Genomic DNA, 21,668 nt, shown 5'->3' with positions numbered 1-21,668 from the left:
ATTCACTAAATTATAAAACTGTACTCTTTGTGTTCTCCTTAGGATCGTCTGTTCTTCATCATGGAGTATGTGAATGGTGGAGACCTGATGTTCCAGATTCAGCGTTCACGCAAATTCGATGAAGCTCGTTCCCGATTTTACGCTGCTGAGGTGACCTCTGCCCTCATGTTCCTGCACCAGAATGGTGTCATTTACAGGTACAGAAATACACTGTAAGGCATTTCACCCTTCTCTACAATCCGCCCTATTTGTTACTTTTGCTCCCTCAGACAAGCTTTAAAGAACGTCCCATTGGAATGTATTGGAGATTTCCGTGAACAGTGCAATTATCACTAAAATGTGCTCATAAAGTGGCAAAAAGTGAATTGGTATTATTATTTCGTGGTCTGGAATGAAGTGTGACATTGCAGAGCATTTTTATCTGCTGTTTTTCTTTAAAGAAATTGCACAATGCAATTATTCAGTAATATGAAAAAAAAAAAAAAAAAAACTGTCTGCAAATCAGAATCAAGGCAAATGCTAATCAGAGACAACTGAAAAAGGAAAAGCCTAATTTAATAGCGATTACAACTGATAACATATGTGTAAGTGAACAGAACTGCTCACTATGGTACTTCAAACTGTTTAGTTACTATCACTTCTACCATGACCTGAATCAATCAATAAATAAAGAAACGTTAAGTTATTAAAGGAACAGTTCACCCAAAAATAATAATTCTCTCATCATTTACTCACCCTCATGCTGTCTCAAATTCATATGACTTTTTTCTACGGAACACAAACAAAGATATTTTTGAAGGATTTATGAGGTGTTTTTGTCCATACAATGCAAGTCAATGGGCTCCAAAACTTTTAAACTCTTAAAAGGACAAAAAGGCAGCATAAAGGTAATCCATATGTCTCGAGTGGTTTAATCCATGCCTTCTGAAGAAATATGATCACTTTGGCTGAAAAACAGACCAAAATTTAAAGAGGCCCTATTATGCTTTTTGGGATTTTACCTTTCCTTTAGTGTGTAACATAGCTCTTTGTGCATGTAAAAGGTCTGCAAAGTTACAAAGCACAAAGTCCACGCAAAAGGGAGTTATTCTCTCCCACAGACAACGCTGCTCAAGAACTACAAGAAAGGCTGGATTTTAATTATTTAGCAGTACAACCACAACCAATGCTCTTGGAAGATGGTGCAGTTCCCACTTTGTTGGGACAATCTGGCGCTTCAGGTCACAACCTGTATGTATGCTTGATTATTTGTGGATTTATCTGCTACCGAGAGTTCACATGCAGAGTTTTGTGTTGTAGCTACGGTGTACACCCAGTGCACAGCTGTAGGCCACTGCTAACCTGCTAGCTAATGTTATTGTGTTGAAATAGTTTTGCTAATCAGCTGCAGGCCCACTTTTACCTACAATTGTGTAGAATTATGCAGATTGTTTGTTATTCTTACTATCATGAATAGTGATCAAGTGTGGAGATGGATTTATGTTTACAAACGGTAACTTTATGCCTGCAATCCACAGTAGTGCTCAGCTAACTTGCTATGTAATGTTATTGTTTTGGTAAGGGTTTACTGTTCAGCTGTGGGCCAGCTTTTACCTAAAACTATGTAACAAAATGGTCGATCTCAAGAGTCTTATATAATTACAACCTGTAATGTTACGGCTGCTATTGCTAGTCCACGGCTAACTTGCTCACAAACTCTCTAATACCCTTGGTAATGTCCAACCGGGAGTAAGCCTCTGTTCTCCGTTCATAGCTCGGATGAGAAAAGTTTGGCTACACCCATTCCAGCAAAAGATGACTAACTTAGATGCACTATGTGTCTTTTACTTGAAGCTTTGTTAGGTTCACAATAATCAACAGTGTACTTGTAAGAAAGTTTCAAAATTCAAACTTACCACTGTGAAACGTCCTGCTCAAGTCGTGCTTGCGAAGGTGGTTCGAGTCGATCAGCTTGTTCTTCCAAACGTTCATTATTTCATTCATTAACGGACTCGGGCTCAAACTGGTACGACAAAAACCGACACCACTGCTACCATCGTTACAATAGTGTTTGCAGAGCTGCTCACGAAGCATCAGGAGCTGCAACTCGGTTATGGTAAGGGCCGTTACATTTCCGACACGCGCTCTACGCAATTGACCAATCACAACAGACTAGGCCAGCTGACCAATCAGAGCTGACTGGGCTTTTTGCTGCATTTATGTCCGTTTTGGCACTTGAAAGACCCCATTTACAATGTTTGGACAAGAACACATCATATCACCATCAAAATATCTTAGTTTGTGTTCCGCAGAAGAAAGTCGTACGAGTTTGAGACAGCATGGGGGTGAGTAAATGATGAGAGAATTCTCATTTTTGGATGAACTGTCCCTTTAACTATAATTAACCTTGGAGCAAAAGTTGGTGTCCTTACTGATGTTATTCATGTACATTTGCACACAACATACACTTTACTGTATTTCTGGATTATTTCTGTAATTTCCTTGTAAAACACACATGACTTCCAGAGATTTACATTAGAAAAGAGCAAAAACGTAATAAATGTTTTTTAAACGTAATATGAAAGATGCTAAGTTATGATTGGTCAGTAATGTTTTGAACGCAGGGCTTAGTAAAAGGTCAATTGGCCATTGTACAGGCAGGGGTCAGAGAACATTCAGACACTGCTTTGTTTCAAACACAGATTTTATTCTCTCTTCTTGTGCTGTTTTTCTCACTGATAGACATAGCATCATTGTTAAATCATATCAAATACACCAAAAAATAGAATGTCTTTGACATCTCAGCCAAAATACCATTGTAGTGCACAAAAGATTTTCCAGAAATTTTAGCCTGATCATTTTTTGACCGAAAACAACCATCCATTCCAAGTGTTTCCTGAAGTTTAATCCATCATCCAAATCATTTATTTTCTCAGCCAGCTGTCACGCAGTCCTGCACTGATTATGTCTGAAGCTAATTAAATGGTGTTTGTATTACAAGAACTTGGGTATTGTATTTTTAGTAACTATTTTGCCTAGAGTCAGGAGCCCTTGTCTGCCTTGTTTACCTCAGGTTGTTTACTTTGATGAGCTATGTGCAATGATTTATTCGTTCCCAGACAGTTTGTTTACCCACTCAATTGTGTGTCATTAACCACACACAACGGGCAGTGCTTCTGGGGCTGGAAGGTTCAGTTTTGCTTGGGATCATTTGTATCCATTGCTGGCTTCTGTTGAATGTGGAATTCATTTTTCATTGTCAAAAAATATCCGTTCAAAAATGTGTGTGCACATTATTTTCATGCTGCTTTTTCAGTGCTGGTTTCCTGCATATGATTTTACAGGCTTGCTGGTTAATGTATAGACAGTAAAATGTATAGGTTTGTTGTACAAGTATCAGTATATTTCAATGTACATGCATCATACAACTGATAGCAAGTACATCTCCTTGTATATTGTAATAATCTTAAAGTTATACAGAAGGGGTCTACAACTCTTGGAGCCCAAGTCATCATGAACTCTTCTTCCCATCGCCCCTCTGGCCCTCATTGAACCCATTGACCTGTGAGTTTCCTCACCCACCCATTCTCGGCCTGCTCCTAAGCTCTTGTTGGTCCTGGGCAGGAAGACTCTCATTTGGAGTTTAATGTGGTATTGAATTAAATGTACCTCCTCCCCAGGACTGTCTTCCTGGATCCAGGGAAATGGGGTTTTCTTATGAAAATAGGACACTTCGGATGAAAAGGTCAAGTAGAGGTCCAGTGGTTTTAATTACAGCAAGTTTATAATTTTCTCCCCCATAATATAACAGAAAGCTCTGCTCTTGAGACTCCTACACCATGTCATGTTCAACAGATAAACTGTAATTTTGGTTTAACAAGCAAAGGTTGAATGCATTTACTTGCAACTTTTATTTAGAATTTGATACAAGATACTAGAATTGAATGACAAGATGTAAGGAACAAGATTCACCTACAATACAGCCAAAAAAAGATGAGACCTGATAAATGACTGAAAACCAAAGAGGCTAAAAGTGGGTTAGGGATTTAAACAAACCCCTAACCTTTAAGGCCCCATTTCCACGTGGTATTGCGATGTGTTTGGGTGATCCGATCACATGTGGTCAGGTGAGACACATCGCTGTTTACACCTGGTTACTTAAATGCGTCTCCTGTGACCACTTGTGTTCAGATTTGGAGGGGAGGGTCTCTGTTTCATGATGACATACATCAGTTACACAGTCAGTGTGTTACTGCATGATAATAAAGCACAACAAAGTCAGTAAAGTCAAAGAAAACGCGGAAAAAAAACTGTGCTGTTTCTCCCAGATGCAGTTGAAATTGAATCTAAGCATGAACGCAATATGTCAAGCAGAATTATCCATTATTTTAGTGGATTACCTGTATTAAAGGAGCTTCAAGTGTTCGTGCTTCTTGTCTGTTTTGATATCGGACATACTAAAGAAGATCTGTGAAGTTCTCATGATTGTGTATGTATCCGAAATTTTCCAATCGGAGGGTTATTTCTTTTTAAAGCCGCTCGTAATTGGCAAAGTTTAAACTCTTGTTTAATTGACAGGTGAGGGGTGGTGCTTCACTGCTGCCGGGACACATACAGGACAGATTAGCGTTTACACCTCAAATGTAATGCAGTCACATGAATTTTTTACCACATTTGTATGTGTTTTTTGTGATCCAATCACAAAATGGTTTAGATCCCATTTAGACCTGTATTTAGGGCTGAACACATGTGATCATATCACCCGAAATGCATATACCAGGTGGAAATGGGGTCTAAGTATTCAATTAAGGCATGTACTGTAACTCGTCCCACACGTTTGTGCTATGGACATGAATTTTGTCCAAACAGTGCAGCTTGTTAAGGATAAGTGTAATATAACTTTTTTAAGTGATCAGATTGTGAATTTTGCCTGGTGGATGACAAATGGACGAAAAAACCTTAGACTTACATTGAAGGAGGGACCCGGGCCATTTCTGTGAATAGCAAACACATAACCACCCATAAAACCTTAGCAACCACATAGCAACATGCGAAAAACCACTCAGAGCACCTTAGCAATCGTATATCAATGCCCAAACAACGTTCTAGTAGATGTTTTAATAACATCTCTATATACCCCTGAAGCAAACAGTGTGATGTGCAAGGCCCAAATGTCACTGACCGATTCAAACAGTATTCAATCAAACAGAAGTTTCTTGATCTGTTGCTATGAGAGGTATCACTCATTGCTACACAAGTTATGTGTGACACATAACAAACAAGCCAGACCTTTATTGATACAGCCAGTCACTGACTTCATGTGTAGGTTCTATTTAAGAACACAAGGACTTGGACAACTGCCATGACATCCATTCATGTCTCTGTACCACCTCACAGCCGTCTGACCCTTGTTTATGATTATGATCACTGACATGATGTTTCTTTGGCAAGAAAGTGAAAACTGGACAGGATGTGATTGAAGCCAATATGAATGGCTTATTGTATGATATAAGAATAGCAACACACACACACACACATACATGCATGAACGTCCAATCATACAGCTCAAATTCACCTCTGGCGCCAGTGCTGATGATTACCTAAAGATTGGAATACTAGACTATCAAACGCTGGACAAGTGGTTTTCCTCCTTGATGGTCACTTTAAGAGCAAAGCATGCTGGGAGATTGATTGATTAGGGCCCCCATCTTATTATAATGTGTCTTTGCACTGACCTATAACAGGAAAAAACAAAGGAAACATAAATTGTGCTGGTACTTCATACTGGCAATGGGGAGCATAAAGTAATGTGGTGTTTTGGACACCAATGTTTCCCTAGGGACCTGATAACCATTGTGGCACAGAACACTCAGCGGTGAGGATATGTGTGTGTTCATGCTTAAACTGTATCAAGGCAATTGTTCAAGATTGAGGATAGGGTAAACCAGGGCTTGTTTTCACATGGGGAAGTTTTCACAAGGACTATATCTCAGTAACTATAAGGTTTTGAGTCAGAAGCAGAAGTTCAGTCATGACATCTCTTGACATCATTTGGCATGTTAATTTGGTTATGACATATTGATAAGATATTTGTCTTGGTCAGTGATGTAGTCCTACAAAAAAAAAATTACCCAGTCCCTGTTCGTCTGATCTGGGGTGAAGGGGATCATCTGATGAGGATAGTGTTCCTTGACTGCTATCAGCCCTTCAAAAATGTACAAAATGCGAGGAAGGGCAGCCAGGGGACTTTTTGGGGGTTGGCGCCATAAGCAAACTGCGTAATCTGCGTATAGGGAGCAGTATACTTGGGTCAGGATGTGTGATGCAAATCTCGGCATTAGCTGAGTGCTCGAGCACTGAACACGTGCAGCCTGATTTTTCTAACCGATTTTTCGGATAGACGGCGAAGCAACCAGGGCAGGGCTGTGCACTGCGACAGTTTTTCTAATTTAGTTTCATCTCTAACCCTTGGAAAATCCGTAAGTGATGCCTATTAAGAGCATGACAATAAAGAACATGCACAATGATTCTTATGTATTACAATTAGTACAATTAGTCTTATGTCTACTTTGCTATTGTGAAAATCTTAAGCGCTCAAGCGCATGGCCATAAATGCATTTTCAGTGTCAAGGTAATGTTCCCTCTGCACCTGCGTGCAGCTGGTCAAAATACGCAAACCACAATTTTATGTGCTGCATGCAAAAAAGTGAGCGGCAGAATTCCTCTAATAGTCTATTCAGATTAGTGGTCGACAGAAATGTTTTTTCAGTGGTCTATTTATAAACCATTACAATGAATAATAAGTATTTGTGGGTTTTTTTTTATTTTTATTTTTTTTTATTAAAAAGCAGGAAATAAGAAAATGCATTTTCTGTGGTATGTTGGAGTTTTGAAATTGCTATCATTTATCTTAACATGAACAATATATCAATAGTAATAACGTGTAATTGCATCAAAAACTGTTATCGATATGGGTTTAATTAAAAGATGATTGATCATTTATTTTGCCCTCTTGTATGTTGTAGTTGCTATACTTGTAAAACACTAAACATTACAATTAAGGCAAGGAAGTTTTAAGGATATTTAAATTTGCTCAATGCTAAAGGCTAATCTCAGTCTTATACAGCATGCCCATGGAATTCCCACAGATCATTCACAGCAAATATAATAGATCTTGCAGCAAAAATGCCAAGAAAATCCATTCTGACTGGCTGGCATGCTTAGTCAACTCTTGTGAAACAGGTGTGAAGGTTTTTATCAGTTCATCATGTAACAAAGTTTTGCTTAAAATTTACCAGTCTGCAACAATGAGCACTTTGGAAGAACTTGTCTAAAACTTTTTGAATAGATTTGCCAAAGCGTGCAAAGTTTTTGGCATTGAATCTTTGAACGAAATGAAAGAATAGCTACTGTTTGAAGCAGATTATTTGATTATTTCGAATGAGCTACCACTTTTACCAAACCCTTTCATTGATTTGATCTGATACTGCTTTAGCGTGAGAGTCTCTCCACTCACTGCCATGAATTCCCTCAATTGGTGATGGCGGTGACAGCGGTTGTCAAGGGTGGGGAATGGTGTAATTCAAGTGATAATGCACCAACAACAAGTTAAAGGGAAGCTAAAATGACAGTAGATTATAGACTTCCGAAGCAGCTATACAAGTGGGTATACAGAGGATATACGCAAATATTGATCCTTAGAAGTTGTTATACGCAAACAGCCATAGGAAAAAAATAAGCATTCGTTGTATACATGCTGTAGAACAGCTTCACAACAGGCGGGAAGGAGAACACAGGGAAGCAGGTTTCTCCTGGCTCAGATAGGACTTTTAATAGGCCACTTCAGTGCTTTACAACTTAACAAACTCAGCTTCACAGGCACGTAGGCATTTAACACATCAGCTTCATAAACATAACAGGTTAAACGTAACAGCTTCAGGAGCACCATGACCTTCTTTGTGCCAGACTCTCTCACTCTCTCTGCTGGTGGTGTGGCTGCTTATATGCCGCTCTCCCCATGCTCACTGGAATTAGAGACAGGTGTTACACATAATCTAGCTCAGGTGCAAGTGCCCTTATGCTTTCTCTCTCTCCGGACGGACGCCGGACCACACCCCCGCTGCCACATATGCGTATGGCCCTGACTACACCACTGTTCTTTGCGGACTAGATCTGCAAAGCTGTTGCTGCAGCACAATTAGAAAAACACAAGACATACTGCATTAAGCATGTATGACATACTGCTGCACAATTGTCAAACACATAACACAAAAGACAGCCCCCCAAACAAGCATATCTACCGCCTTGACTTGTGTACTGCTGCTGCTCTGAAGAGCCATGCACAAAGTGTATGCTAGCTAGGTGTGCCTTGGCCTCCTTTGCTGAATGGCATAATGACAATGAACTAAATCTCTATGTGTGCCAGGGTCTGCTTGGCCAAAACAGCTAGTGACCTGACTCATAATGTGTACCTGGGCCTGGAAATCCCAGAGCTTATTTAACTAGTGACTTAGCATATCAGTGCCTGGTATGACTATGGCTTACCTTGATAAAGACGTGCTTATGTGTGTCATGGCCAAAGCAGACCTTACTGTGCAAGCTAATAGAAGAAAAAGCCCCAGCAACCACCTGAGCATTTACCAACTTAATAGCATTTTCAGAGGAAACACTCTGAGCATGCTGCAGAGAAAGAAGTGATGGGTTTTTCATGAACGATTAGTTCATTTTGAACTAATCTTTTATATGATTTTATATGAATGAGTAGTCTCAGAGTGGAATTTGTTAATTTTGTTGTGGCGGCGCATACACAAAATCCTTTCTCATGTTTCGTTCATTTGACACGGTACAGCTGCATAGGCTCTGTACAGGAACTTGAAATGATTAGTTCACCTCCAGAGTCAGTCTTCGGGAGCAAGTCTTCCGTTCATTTGACACATGACAGACGCATAGGGTCTGTGTTGGAAACAGAATGATTTCATACTCCCAACCTTCCTTAAATACAAGCTTAAATACAATACTAGGTATTATTTTTGTCCTTGGGTTTGCACAAAGTGTTTTGGGTCTCAAATTTTAGTTTCTTTATTACTTATCATATATAACTTTGTGAATCTTTCTGTTATGATGGTTCTTTTCCATAACATTGAATCTGGTAAGAAAGTGTTAGTTAAAGCTTTAAACTGTATCTGTATGGTATGAAAAATAATTTATAAAGCAAGATGCCTTAAATTCAAGCCCAGTCCTAAACTTTACAACTTTAATGATATTTTCTTCAGAAAATATCATAGACTACAAAAGCTATGAGGAAACCCCATATTATTTACCTGACTACATGACTGATTTTGAATAAACTGTAATTGATTTTTCCCTTTTGATGCATCCCCTTGTTGTATAATTATGTACTTTGTCCTTATTATTAACTGTAGACCCAAATCTAGTATACCTTACAGAATTTCCCTTTGAATTTACTGGTAGTCATCTAAGACATCATTTTACTTAAATTTTGCTCTTGGCAGAAAATATCTTATAAACACATTACAAACGTTAAAATAATTCATCATGACCATTTTTATGATTTTTAAATGTAATGTATTGTCACACTACATGTATTTATCATGATACAAACAACTGCAACACAGTGAACAGAAAGCTGTAAAAATAAATATTAACGAAATATTTGTCTTCTTTGCTGAGTGGTGGTCACATGCCAAATGAATGAAAGACTAAGACCGGAAGACTGAATCGGGAGGTGAACTAATCAGTTGTGTTTCTTGTAGAGCCTTTGGGGCTGTCACATGACAATTGAATGAAATTACTTAAATAAAGATTTGTTCATTTTGCTGAATGATCTGATCTTCCCATCACTAAGAGAAACCAGCTTACTGAATAAGCAAATTTAAATATTAGGCAAAGAGAGTGTACGCATGTTGATTGGCTACCTGATTACATGTCATATCTGTTGGGTAAACAAGCAAACATAATCAAACCATCGTGGCATACAGTACATTAGGGCAATGGTCATCTATTTAAAACATATGACAGCATGTCCCACCATTGGTTCAAAGTGTGTTCAATGAACTGTATTTTTTTCCCGGGCAATAACAGTGGATATTAAATATTCATTAAATGATTGTAGCCAAGATGGACATTCAAAAATGAACCTACACTGAGAAATATACACTGGAGTAAAAAAGTGTGACAACTTGCTTAGGTCTCCTTTATATGTGATTATTGAGAGTGTTCACCACACAGTGTGGTTGGTGTGTTATAGTGATAAATAACCAGAAGGTTTCTGGTTCAATCCCTGCAAAAAGTAAGCCATGAGCTGCTACCATTATACCCATAAGCAGAATACTTAACTGCAGGTTGCGGGATGCCTATAATAAATTTATACCATTGTATGCAACATAATGTGCAAGTCGTGGAAATAATTTGCACCGGTCTGGTTGTGTGGCAATAAATACAGACAAGATGATTTTCTTGTTCTGTTTTATTTGGCATCCCTGTGTGTTGGGAAAGCCCTACATTAGAAGAGACTGGTGAAGCTTGCGTGTTAGAACACAGTCTGCGTGTTGGCGCACAAGCTGCTTCAAGCGCATGGCAGAACTGCATTTTTCCCCTATGCAAACCCATTCAACCTCAATACTCACAGCCCTATCGGAAAAAGACATGGTGGCAGTTTTTGATGCCGACCGCAGAAGTTTGATCTGGTTAAAGAGGGCATGTTTAATCTTGACTTTCCCTAGCTGAAGATTGCCAGTGGTGTGGCTGGTTTGGTTGTTTGTTTGGATTCAGTGCATCTAAAAATAGACAGAAAGAGCAAGTGGCATAGATGTGTCTCCTCTTGTTGTTTTGTATCTTTTGTCGACCTGTGTCTCTTCAGGGATTATTCTTGCAGTTTAGCATTGAGCAATGTTTGCCAGGATATGGAAGACATATAGTCAGTGGGACTCAAAAGGCTTTTTCACTGAACATGTAAGCTGCTTGTTAGATCTGTGTGCTCTCTGTGGCCTTTCACCTACAAAGGAACACCATCAGGCCATTGATACAGTATGCATAAGTCCAGGAGCACTTCCAAATAATAAAATACACTCTTTTGTAAATGAATTCCTTTATGTAGTAAATATGGACTAAGAAGATCAGTTACAGCTCTTGTAATTACTGTACACTGCAAGATTGTGTGAAACTCAAAACTGAAAGCAATATATTGTCAAGTGATTACACTATAAAAGTGTGGTAACCTGCAATTGTTACCTCAAGGATCTATTTCTACTTTATTTAAACCATAACATTTTTTGCTGGTGTAACCTAATTTATCAGGTAAATGTAGTCAGATTAAATACAATTTTTAATTTGAATAAGTTGTTACCATATGAAGCACATTTTTTAGGTTACCTGACAAAACCAAAAAATATTGCTTCATGTGGTGACATCTAAATGAACTGTTTTGATTCATGTCAAAAATTGTATTGATCATGTCTGAATCAGCCTGAAAGCATTACTATAATACTAGTAAAACTACAACAACAAAACTCATTTTAAGGGTTAGATCAAGTAGAAAAAGCTCTTATAGGTAACAATTGCAGGCTAACACCTTTGACAGTGTAGTATGATTTAAACAACAGGATAATTTGCATTGTTCCTTTACAAAGACAGAATTGTATAAGTGGGTATGAGGCGTTTAGTCACTAAGTAATTTGTAGATGTGTGTAAATGGTTAAAATTATAGGTCATTTGATATTAATTATATCTTATGTTAATTTATATATGATTAGATATTGATAAGACCTTATTGCTAATATAGCAAAAAATCATTAATGCAAATTGTAAAATGATATAATTAAGAGAGTGAAAATGCTTTGACATTCTTTTCTAATTTATTTAATAAAAAAATCACTACAAGATATGTTGTTTGCATTAAATTGTATATATTACAATTAGAGTTTAAAGTTGATTTTATATATATCAAATATAAAAGAGCATCTTATGTGCTTTAAAGGTGCAGTATGTAACAATTTTCATGTAATATTCGCCTTTTTTTTTTTTTTTTTTTTTTGCCAATGTGTGAACGGCTTGTAACACAACTTTAAAAATGAGCCCTTCCCGGACTTCCTAGGTTGCCTATTAAAGCCTGTAGACTGATTTTCATGTGAAGGAAGCGGGTCGCTTTTGCCGGGAAAATCCAAAGGATGTGACGTTTATGCGCGTTTCCGAGAGCCTTGCCTCAGTGCTTCTCTTCCGCTATTCAACAGCGACAACAAAATGCAACACTAGGTAACGTTACCTTAGAGATGGAATCCAGCAAATAGCTGGCTCCCAGCACAACACCGACTCCTACACAAACTCTGAGTAAGCCAAAAAAACAAAAAATAAAAAAACATTTATCTACTGAATCCAGTCTGGCTTAGCAGGAATGTGATCGTGGTCGAGCGAAAACTAGAGTGAACATCGGCAGGGTATTTGATTCCTGGAGGGACTTTCGTTTGGTTTTGGGAATCAGAACCGACCCTGAATTGGCGTTCTTCTTATTGGACAGGTAAGCTTACATAACTGCAAAGCATGTGAAATATAGTGCCATAAGGATTGATCTGTGTAATTTTAGCTAAATTGATCTTACCTGCTAACGCTGACGAATTGCAAGCAACCTTGCTTCGTAACTTTCAAATAATTCAACGATCTTCTCTTTATACTAAATGTCAGGTATACAGGATAAATTTAGGCAAATACGCTGGTTTCTTGATCGTAGTACAACATATGACATACAAAACATACAATAGTGCAACATAACAGTGCAACTGTAAACTGTCTGGTATAGTTCGGTAGTATGTAGCTGTATGTGTGTATCAGTATGATATGTTAGCTGACAAGTAGTTTTAGTTTAGTCTCAAAGTTTGTAGTAAATCAATCATAACTGTGGAATTTTAATTACGCTACCTCATCTGTCAGCATGATGCCGGTGAATCACGTTCAGTCTCTTTGTACGTTACATCATTGTTTTGGCCGATGCTCGCTCGCATCCCTATGGAGTGTGTGCACGAGGGCGAGCACGAGCAACATGTAGCTGGCTGCAGTTCACTTAACGGCCACAGGTGTCATTAATAACAAAGGTTTCTGAATCTTACACACTGCACATTTAATGGACACAAGCAAGGACATCTGACCTTTTGTACAAAGGAGTTAACATGGTCAGTATCACATATCTGATTTGATTTCATTTGTGACCTTAATTTCATTTCATTTGCAACCTAAAATTTGAACCGCTTCTTGATTTTGCATCACAACTTTTCTTTAAAACCCTACCACACTATGTTTATTGTCAGGTTTAAATGAAGAAGAAAAAATCCCAGATTTTCATTGTCTAAGACTTTTGGGCCCTGCTGTATGTGTCTTTTCTGGGTGTGTGGTAATGGAATAGCATGGAGTGCATTTGAAGAAAATGCATTTTTTTATTTTCCGGTTTTAGCAAAAGATTTAGCAGAGGTTGCTGTGTACGTAATGGAAAAAATCACTCTTCAAGATTCGCTTGAAAACACAGGAAATGCTCTAAATTGATTCTGCTCTCTCTTGCCGTGTGCCTCTCTCATTTCTGTCTTGTTTCTCTTTCTTGTTGTGTTCTTAACATGTCAGTGCTTTTCGTTCAAATGAAAGGAGCTGTGTAGCATAATATAGTAGTTAATCTCATCATTTTGTACTGTTTTTATAGCTCATGTTAAACCCTAAAGGTTTTCATGTTGTTTACAAGTTAACTTGTGCATTTATGTTTATTTAAAAATGCCTTTCAAAGCATTGAAATCATTTTTTAATTGTGGAACTGGATATTGATGTTCCTTGTCAAAGAACCTTTTCAAACTTTTTATTACTGTGGCCTTTCTGTTCAACCTGTAAGAAAAAAAGAAAACATAATTTTTATTTTTTTGTAATTAACATTTTTATTGATTCATATGCACATGACAGTGAAAAACTCAACACATATATAAAGAATCAACATTTTACATTTAAACCCCACTAATACAATCCCACCCTGACCCCTAACGAACACCCCTGTGGTCCCACATAACACACACACAATCCAAAAAATATATAAATAAATAAATAAATAAAATAATAATAAGCAGACATGATTAAACTAAACTACACTCTCCACATCCCCTCCCCAAGAGTCCCCCAAAAAATCTAAATATTTGCCCCATTTTTTAACAAATAAGTCCCTAAACCCAAGCCTTCTACTTACCGCTTCCTCAAATGCAGCTACCCTCCCCATTTCCACACACCATTCCGAAAAAGAGGGTGCTCCACTTGACTTCCAACCCCTTAAAATTACTTGCCTGCCGATCATGAGACTGGTCAGAACCCAATTTTTTATGTGATTATCCCCTAAATTCATGACCACCCCATCACCCAAAATACAGAGTCTGGGACAAAGCAAAACCTGAATGTTCAAAACATCACACAAATAACTCCGAACCCTCAACCAAAACTCCTGGATCTTAACACACCCCCAAAAGACATGGGTAGTGTCTCCAACTTCTGATTGGCATCGCCAGCAGGTGGGTGTGTCTTTAAGACCAAGCCTATATAATCTAGAGGGGGTCCAATAATCTAGAGGGGGTCCCTTGCATCTCTAGATACAGACTTGACATTTTTCAGAATTTTAGTTCACACTCCATCCTCCAATACCAAATTCAAATCTTTTTCCCATACTCTCTTGAGAGAAGTCAAGGCTCCATCCCCCAGACTCTGAATTAGCAGGGAGTAATACACTGATGCCTCATGACCTTTTCCAAAAGCAGCAATCACCTCTCCCAAAGCACCTGCCGCTTTAGGGGGGTGTGTGCTACTCCCAAAAAACAGTACAGAGCATGTGGTGCAGCTGTAAATACTTATAGAACTGAGATCTGGGAATCCCAAGATGATGAACCAAATTCTCAAAAGATCTCAACACTCCACTCTCATACAGGTCGCCTAGTGTAGTAACCCCCCTCACAATCCACTCTGACCAGCAGAAAGGGGACTTGTTGATACATCATTTGGGGTTCAGCCATATGCTTGAGGCAACATTTAAATAAATGTCCGAATTAAATACTCTGGCCACTCTTGTCCAAATCATGTGCAAATGTGAAATAACGGGGTGTGATTTAACTTCTCCGGTTACTTTGATAGAAAGGCTTTGCAGTGGCAAAATAGGGGCAAACTTCCTGTTCAATAGAAAACCAGGGAGGGGCTCTTTCTGGTGGAAGCGACCAATGAGCCAAATGCCTGAGGCCAAACGCATAATAATAAAATTAATCTTGGGTAGGCCTAGCCCACCTTTGTCTATCGGCCTATGTAACTTATTAAAATGCAATCTGGGACGTTTACCATTCCAAATGAAGGACTTCGCTATGCTATCAAATTGCTTGAAATAAGAGAGGGGGACATCTACAGGGAGAGACTGTAGCAGGTAGTTAAATTTTGGAATACAATTCATTTTAATAACATTAACCTTCCCAATCATCGATAAATGTAATGATGCCCACCTGCCCACATCACTCGAAAACCTTTTTATTAAAGGGTCAAAATTAAAACTAACTAAATCAGACAAATTTGCTGGGAATAAAATCCCCAAATACTTAATGCCCTGTTTGGGCCAATGGAAGGTGCCCGGCGGGAAAGCCGTTACTGGACAGTAGGCTGTCAGAGCCAAAGCTTCGGATTTAGACCAATTTACTTTGTATCCTGAGAACTTGGAAAAGGAATTAATAATTCTGTGGAGGCAAGGCATAGATCTAGTAGGTTCAGAGACAAATAATAAAATATAATCTGCATAAAGCAGAAGTTTATCTCCCGCAACCACCCCTGGAAAATCATCCTCCTTTCTTATCGCGGCTGCTAATGGTTCCAGGGCAAAACAGAACAATAAATGGGAAAGAGGGCAACCCTGCTGAGTGCCCCTATCCAGAATAAAATAATCTGAAATTAATCCATTTGTGTGTACCGCTGCTACAGGGTGTCTATAAAGTAATTTAATCCAACCAATAAATGTACTCCCGAACCATACATTTCCAAAATCTTAAAAAGATAATCCCATTCTACCATATCAAATGCCTTTTCAGCGTCAAGTGAGATGACTGATCATTTGCTTCTGACCACATGATATTGATGTGACGCCTGATGTTATCAGAAGAGCTGCGGCCCCAAATAAACCCCACCTGATCTATATGTATAAGAGATGTCATAACCTTACTTAATCGGTTAGCCAGAATTTTTGACAATATTTTTACATCTAGTTGTATCAGGGAGATTGGACGGTAACTTTTACACTTGCATGGATCTTTGTCCTTTTTAAGAATCAAACTGATCCGTGCTTGTGTTATGGTTGGAGGAAGCTTTCCATTCTTTAATGATTCAGTATAAACTTCTAACAAAAGTGGAGCCAGTTCTGTAGCATAGGATCTAAAAAATTCTGCGGCAAAACCATCTGTCCTCGGAGCCTTGCCACTAGGTAGGGACTTAATTACCTCGTCAAGCTCCTCCAAGTTCATCTCAGAATCAAGAGAGTTTTTTTGCTCAATCGTCAGTTTAGGAAGATCTAATGGTTCCACAAAGTTTCTAATATCTTCATCAGTAGACGAAGACGTGGAACTATAAAGATCAAGATAGAACTCTTTAAAGGCATTATTAATATCAATGGCTAAATGGCAGAGGTAAAAATTTCACCACCAGCAGATTTCACTGAGGGAATGATAGAAAGAGACTCTCTCTGCTTTATTTATCTAGCCAAATGCTTCCCTGCTTTGTCACCCGACTCAAAGTATGACTGTCTTGCCCTGAATAACCAAAACTCCACTTTCCGCGACAAAATAGTATTATATCTATATTTCAATCAGGTCAATTCTCTGAGGCCATCAGCTGACATACGGCGCTTCAGCTCTGCCTCTGCACTTTTAATATTCTCCTCGAACTCCACGAGTTCTTGTGCTTTGGATTTTTTGATGAATGAGGCATACTGTATGATCAGACCCCTAAGAACCACCTTGAGTGCCTCCCAAGCCACACCCGCAGAGGATACTGAGGACCAGTTGGTTTCCATATAAATATTGATTTCAGTCTTTAACATTTGTTGGAAATCAGGATTTTGCAAAATGGACACATTAAGGCACCAACTATATGATTTATTTTTCTCTGTATATGGCAACACCTCTAAACTCACCAGGGCATGATCTGAGACTAAGATATTTCCGATAAGAAATTTCAGTAAGCACAGACCGAGTTGAGCTCATTAAATGTCAACCTACTGTTTCCGATTTCACTGTGAGATCAGTCTTGTTCAACTTGGACATTTTGGATAAAATCATTAATAAAGAAGTTTATCTCAAACTTGGGAAGTGGGTCGCTCACCACATATTTTCTCAGCATTCATTTCAAGACCATTTGTTCACACCTCTGAATGTAAAGAGTGATTGATTGTATTCAGTGGGGAAAGACAGAGGAATGAACCCTCTTTTCAGATAAACAGCAACGTGCCAAGCACCAGGGTGTCTGTCTAAAAGAGAACAGTTGTGTAAGGTATCCGACACTCCCCTCCCTCCTGACTTTCCCTCCCTTTTCCGTGAGCATGGTTTTATGAAAACACCTTTGACTGAATGGCATCCTGCAAATTGATGTTGACATTCTTGTTGCAATCAACCATCAAACCCCAATCCAACTGGTTTCATCCATCTCCTTGTTGTCTTTCATCACTGGCACCTTATCATCTTTCTCTCACTGCTTCTCTCTCACTCCCTTTCTTTTTTACTCTCTGTCTATCTTTGCCTTTACCTTGTGCTGGTTAAATTCACAGAGACAGACACACTCTGCACGGATACATGTTGTTCCCCACTCTTTAATAGTAGATCAGGCCCATTTAAACATCTTATGTACCCCCACAGCCCCATCAGTAGGGCTTCAGTACCCCTTTATTAACACCAAATGTGGCCAGAAATGTGTTCCTTGTAAGTTATATTAGAGATAAGAATCATTGGGAATTTTACAGTTTCAATTAAGGATGGGAATTTAGAGTAATTTTGTAGTCTAATACTCTAACACATAAAAACCAAATAATCGATTACTTGAAATTTAGAATTTAAGTTCAACTTCCAAGTTTTGAAGCTGTTATTCTTATGAAACAATTAGCTCTATGCATAAACATCTAGATAAAAAAAAAACAAAAAAAGCAACATTTGCACTCACACATACTGTAGAAACATAGATTGAAGTCTTCTTATGCGATATAATCACTTTAACTTTTTGGGTAAACTGGGTTAACTAGGGTTTTGGGTTAACAAGGTCATGCATCCACAGCACCAACCAATTCACTGAGTTGTAACATCAATATTTAGGTGAGAGAAGCAGTTTCAAAAACATGAAGGAAAATCAAATTGCTACAGTGCATCCGGAAAGTATTCACAGCACTTCACTTTTTCCACATTTTGTTATGTTACAGCCTTATTCCAAAATGGATTAAATTCATTATTTTCCTCAATTCTACAAACAATACCCCATAATGACAACATGAAAGAAGTTTGTTTGAAATCTTTGCAAATTTATTAAATTAAAAAAAAAACGGAAAAAAAAAAACACATGTACACAAGTATTCACAGCCTTTGCTCAATACTTTGTTGAAGCACCTTTGGCACCAATTACAGCCTCAAGTCTTTGAGTATGATGCTACAAGCTTGGCACACCTATTTTTGGGCAGTTTCTCCCATTCTTCTTTGCAGGACCCCTCAAGCTCCATCAGGTTGGATGGGGAGTGTTGGTGCACAGCCATTTTCAGATCTCTCCAGAGATGTTCAATCAGGTTCAAATCTGGGCTCTGGCTGGGCCACTCAAGGACATTCACAGAGTTGTCCCAGAGCCATTCCTTTGTTATCTTTGCTGTGTGCTTAGGGTCATTGTCCTGTTGGAAGATGAACCGTCGCCCCAATCTGAGGTCCAGAGTGCTCTGGAGCAGGTTTTCATCAAGGATGTCTCTGTACATTGCTGCATTCATCTTTCCCTCGATCCTGACTAGTCTCCCAGTTCCTACCGCTGAAAAACATCCCCACAGCATGATGCTGCCACCACCATGCTTCACTGTAGGGATGGTATTGGCCAGGTGATGAGCAGTGCCTGGTTTCCTCCAGACATGACGCTTGCCATTCAGGCCAAAGAGTTCAATCTTTGTTTCTCATGGTCTGAGAGTCCTTCAGGTGCCTTTTGGCAAACTCCAGGTGGGCTGTCATGTGCCCTTACTGAGGAGTGGCTTCTGTCTGGCCGCTCTACCATACAGGCCTGATTGGTGGAGTGCTACAGAGATGGTTGTTCTTCTGGAAGTTTCTCCTCTCTCCACAGAGAAACGCTGGAGCTCTGTCAGAGTGACCATCGGGTTCATGGTCACCTCCCTGACTAAGGCCCTTCTCCCCTGATTGCTTAGTTTGGCCAGGCGGCCAGCTCTAGGTAGAGTCCTGGTGGTTCCAAACTTCTTCCATTTATGGATGATGGAGGCCACTGTGCTCATTGGGACCTTCAATGCTGCATACATTTTTCTGTACCCTTCCCCAGATCTGTGCCTCGACACAATCCTGTCTCAGAGGTCTACAGACAATTCCTTGGACTTCATGGCTAGGTTTGTGTTCTGACATGTACTGTTAACTGTGGGACCTTATATAGACAGGTGTGTGCCTTTCCAAATCATGTCCAATCAACTGAATTTACCACAGGTGGACTCCAATCAAGTTGTAGAAACATCTCAAGGATGATCAGTGGAAACAGGATGCACCTGAGCTCAATTTTGAGTGTCATGGCAAAGGCTGTGAATACTTATGTACATGTGATTTTTTTCGTTTTTTATTTTTAATACATTTGCAAAGATTTCAAACAAACTTCTTTCACTTTGTCATTATGGGGTATTGTTTGTAGAATTTTGAGGAAAATAATGAATTTAATCCATTTTGGTATAAGGCTGTAACATAACAAAATGTGGAAAAAGTGAAGCGCTGTGAATACTTTCCAGATGCACTGTATATTCGAGTAGTGTTATAAGTAGTCGAATATTTAAATCTGAACAAGTACATGATTAAGCGATTACTCATGCAAATACCTAGTTTCATTTCTGATTTCACATAACGATTCTGGTTCCTTAGTGGTTCTGTTAATGATTCTTTCAGTGATTTTGAGTTAGAAAAAACAATGCTTGGAAAACAGTTCTTATTGTCTCACTACCCTCATTGTCTCACTATAAATTCACATTTGTCTAGCAACTCTTTTAAACCCATACTTTGGATTAAATTTTTCTGTGAGGTCATGTCTGTAAAGCAACATAAATACCATAAAGAGGGTGCATTAAAGGTGCTGTAAGCGATTTTAGCATTCTGAAGCTTTCACGTGACTGAGCCATTGAATTAGCCACACCCTCTCATTCCACAACCCCGCCCTCCAAAGATAATATTGAGATAAAAACCGAGCAAAAGAGCAGCATTGTTTGTTCCTGTGGCTGTCAAATTCAACAGTGGCACAATAGCGCCCTCAACTGTCAAACATTATGAATCATAACCTCAGTGATCTGCTTCAAATACAACACTATGAGAACGAGCAAAATGACTGACAGGTAAAAGGGTCAATGTCCACAGTCAGCTGACACATTTTGTTTGTTGTTTACAAAGTCTAAAGCTGTCACAGAGACCGGTGAGATATCTCAGGACGCTTATTTCATTAATACCTTTAAGGGAGTAGAAACATTTTTTACATACATTTCCATGAAAAAGTCACTTACAGCACCTTTAACAAATGTTTTTTTTATCACAAGAAAGAATCGTGGCTCAAAAGTGGATTGCTGATTTACGTTCACAGCCAAGAGAAAATAAGACGTTGATCGCCTAATCCTCATACCAATGGCACTGATACTTATATTGCTATATTTTATGACAGTGTTCCATCCATATCAGCAGAAGAATGCAGACGTTCCAGAACCATAAACAGATCCGAATGTCGTGAAAATCACTGAGCTCCAGCAATGTCTTTTTAGCAAGTCAGTCCACTCGGTGGCCATCTTTGGAATGCTCTTGGGCAGGCTGGGCGGCTATTTTTCAATGTAAACAAGTGGCATACTGTGCAGCTTCTATGTACTAAAATGGGGAAAGACTGAAATCTCCAAAACGGTTGGTCAAGATTATGATCAAATAACATATTTCAAATCAGTAGTAAAATCTTACAACACTTGAATCATAAATTGTGCTTCTTTACCTCAGATTGGATTGTATAGCTAATGCATATGCGCGTTCTCCAGATGTTTGACAGGAGATGTCTGTATCTAAAAGGATTTGGGCTCTTTTACCTGTAAGGCGGGACTTTCTTTCTACATCTGTTGACCATTGGGCATTCCAATTTCCCCCATTCATTTTAATAGAAGTGGCCCATCTCTGCTAAATAGTCTCTGGCTCTAGTAGCCTACTTTAAAAAAAAAAATGGAACCATTTCTGAAAAAGAACCGGCTCTTGATTCAAGCCAATGACTGGATATCAATTAGCAAAATCATTAATATTATTAAAATGGCCATTATTGTAATGATTCCATTGATAAACCTGAAACAATCAATATTGTGTGTGAAAAACAGACCTAATAGTTTTTGAAACACATAAGCTTGGAGTTTTGACAGTTTTGGGAGCAGTTGAATCTGACATTGTATTGTTGTGAAG

General features: G+C 38.7%; 1 protein-coding gene across 1 annotated transcript in view; it reads left to right on the top strand.

Annotated features, from left to right (window-relative positions):
* LOC127412171 (protein kinase C epsilon type-like) overlaps window positions 1-21,668 on the top strand; it is a 183,891-nt gene that overhangs the window by 137,568 nt on the left and 24,655 nt on the right. The window contains exon 11 of the mRNA XM_051648324.1: window positions 43-197. Within this exon, the coding sequence (XP_051504284.1) occupies window positions 43-197 (155 nt within the window). The remainder of the gene's footprint in view (window positions 1-42; window positions 198-21,668) is intronic.

The sequence above is a fragment of the Myxocyprinus asiaticus genome, chromosome 21 (assembly GCF_019703515.2).
Source record: "Myxocyprinus asiaticus isolate MX2 ecotype Aquarium Trade chromosome 21, UBuf_Myxa_2, whole genome shotgun sequence".
Taxonomy (NCBI): Eukaryota; Metazoa; Chordata; class Actinopteri; order Cypriniformes; family Catostomidae; genus Myxocyprinus; species Myxocyprinus asiaticus.
This window is presented reverse-complemented; position numbering and strand designations above follow the sequence as displayed.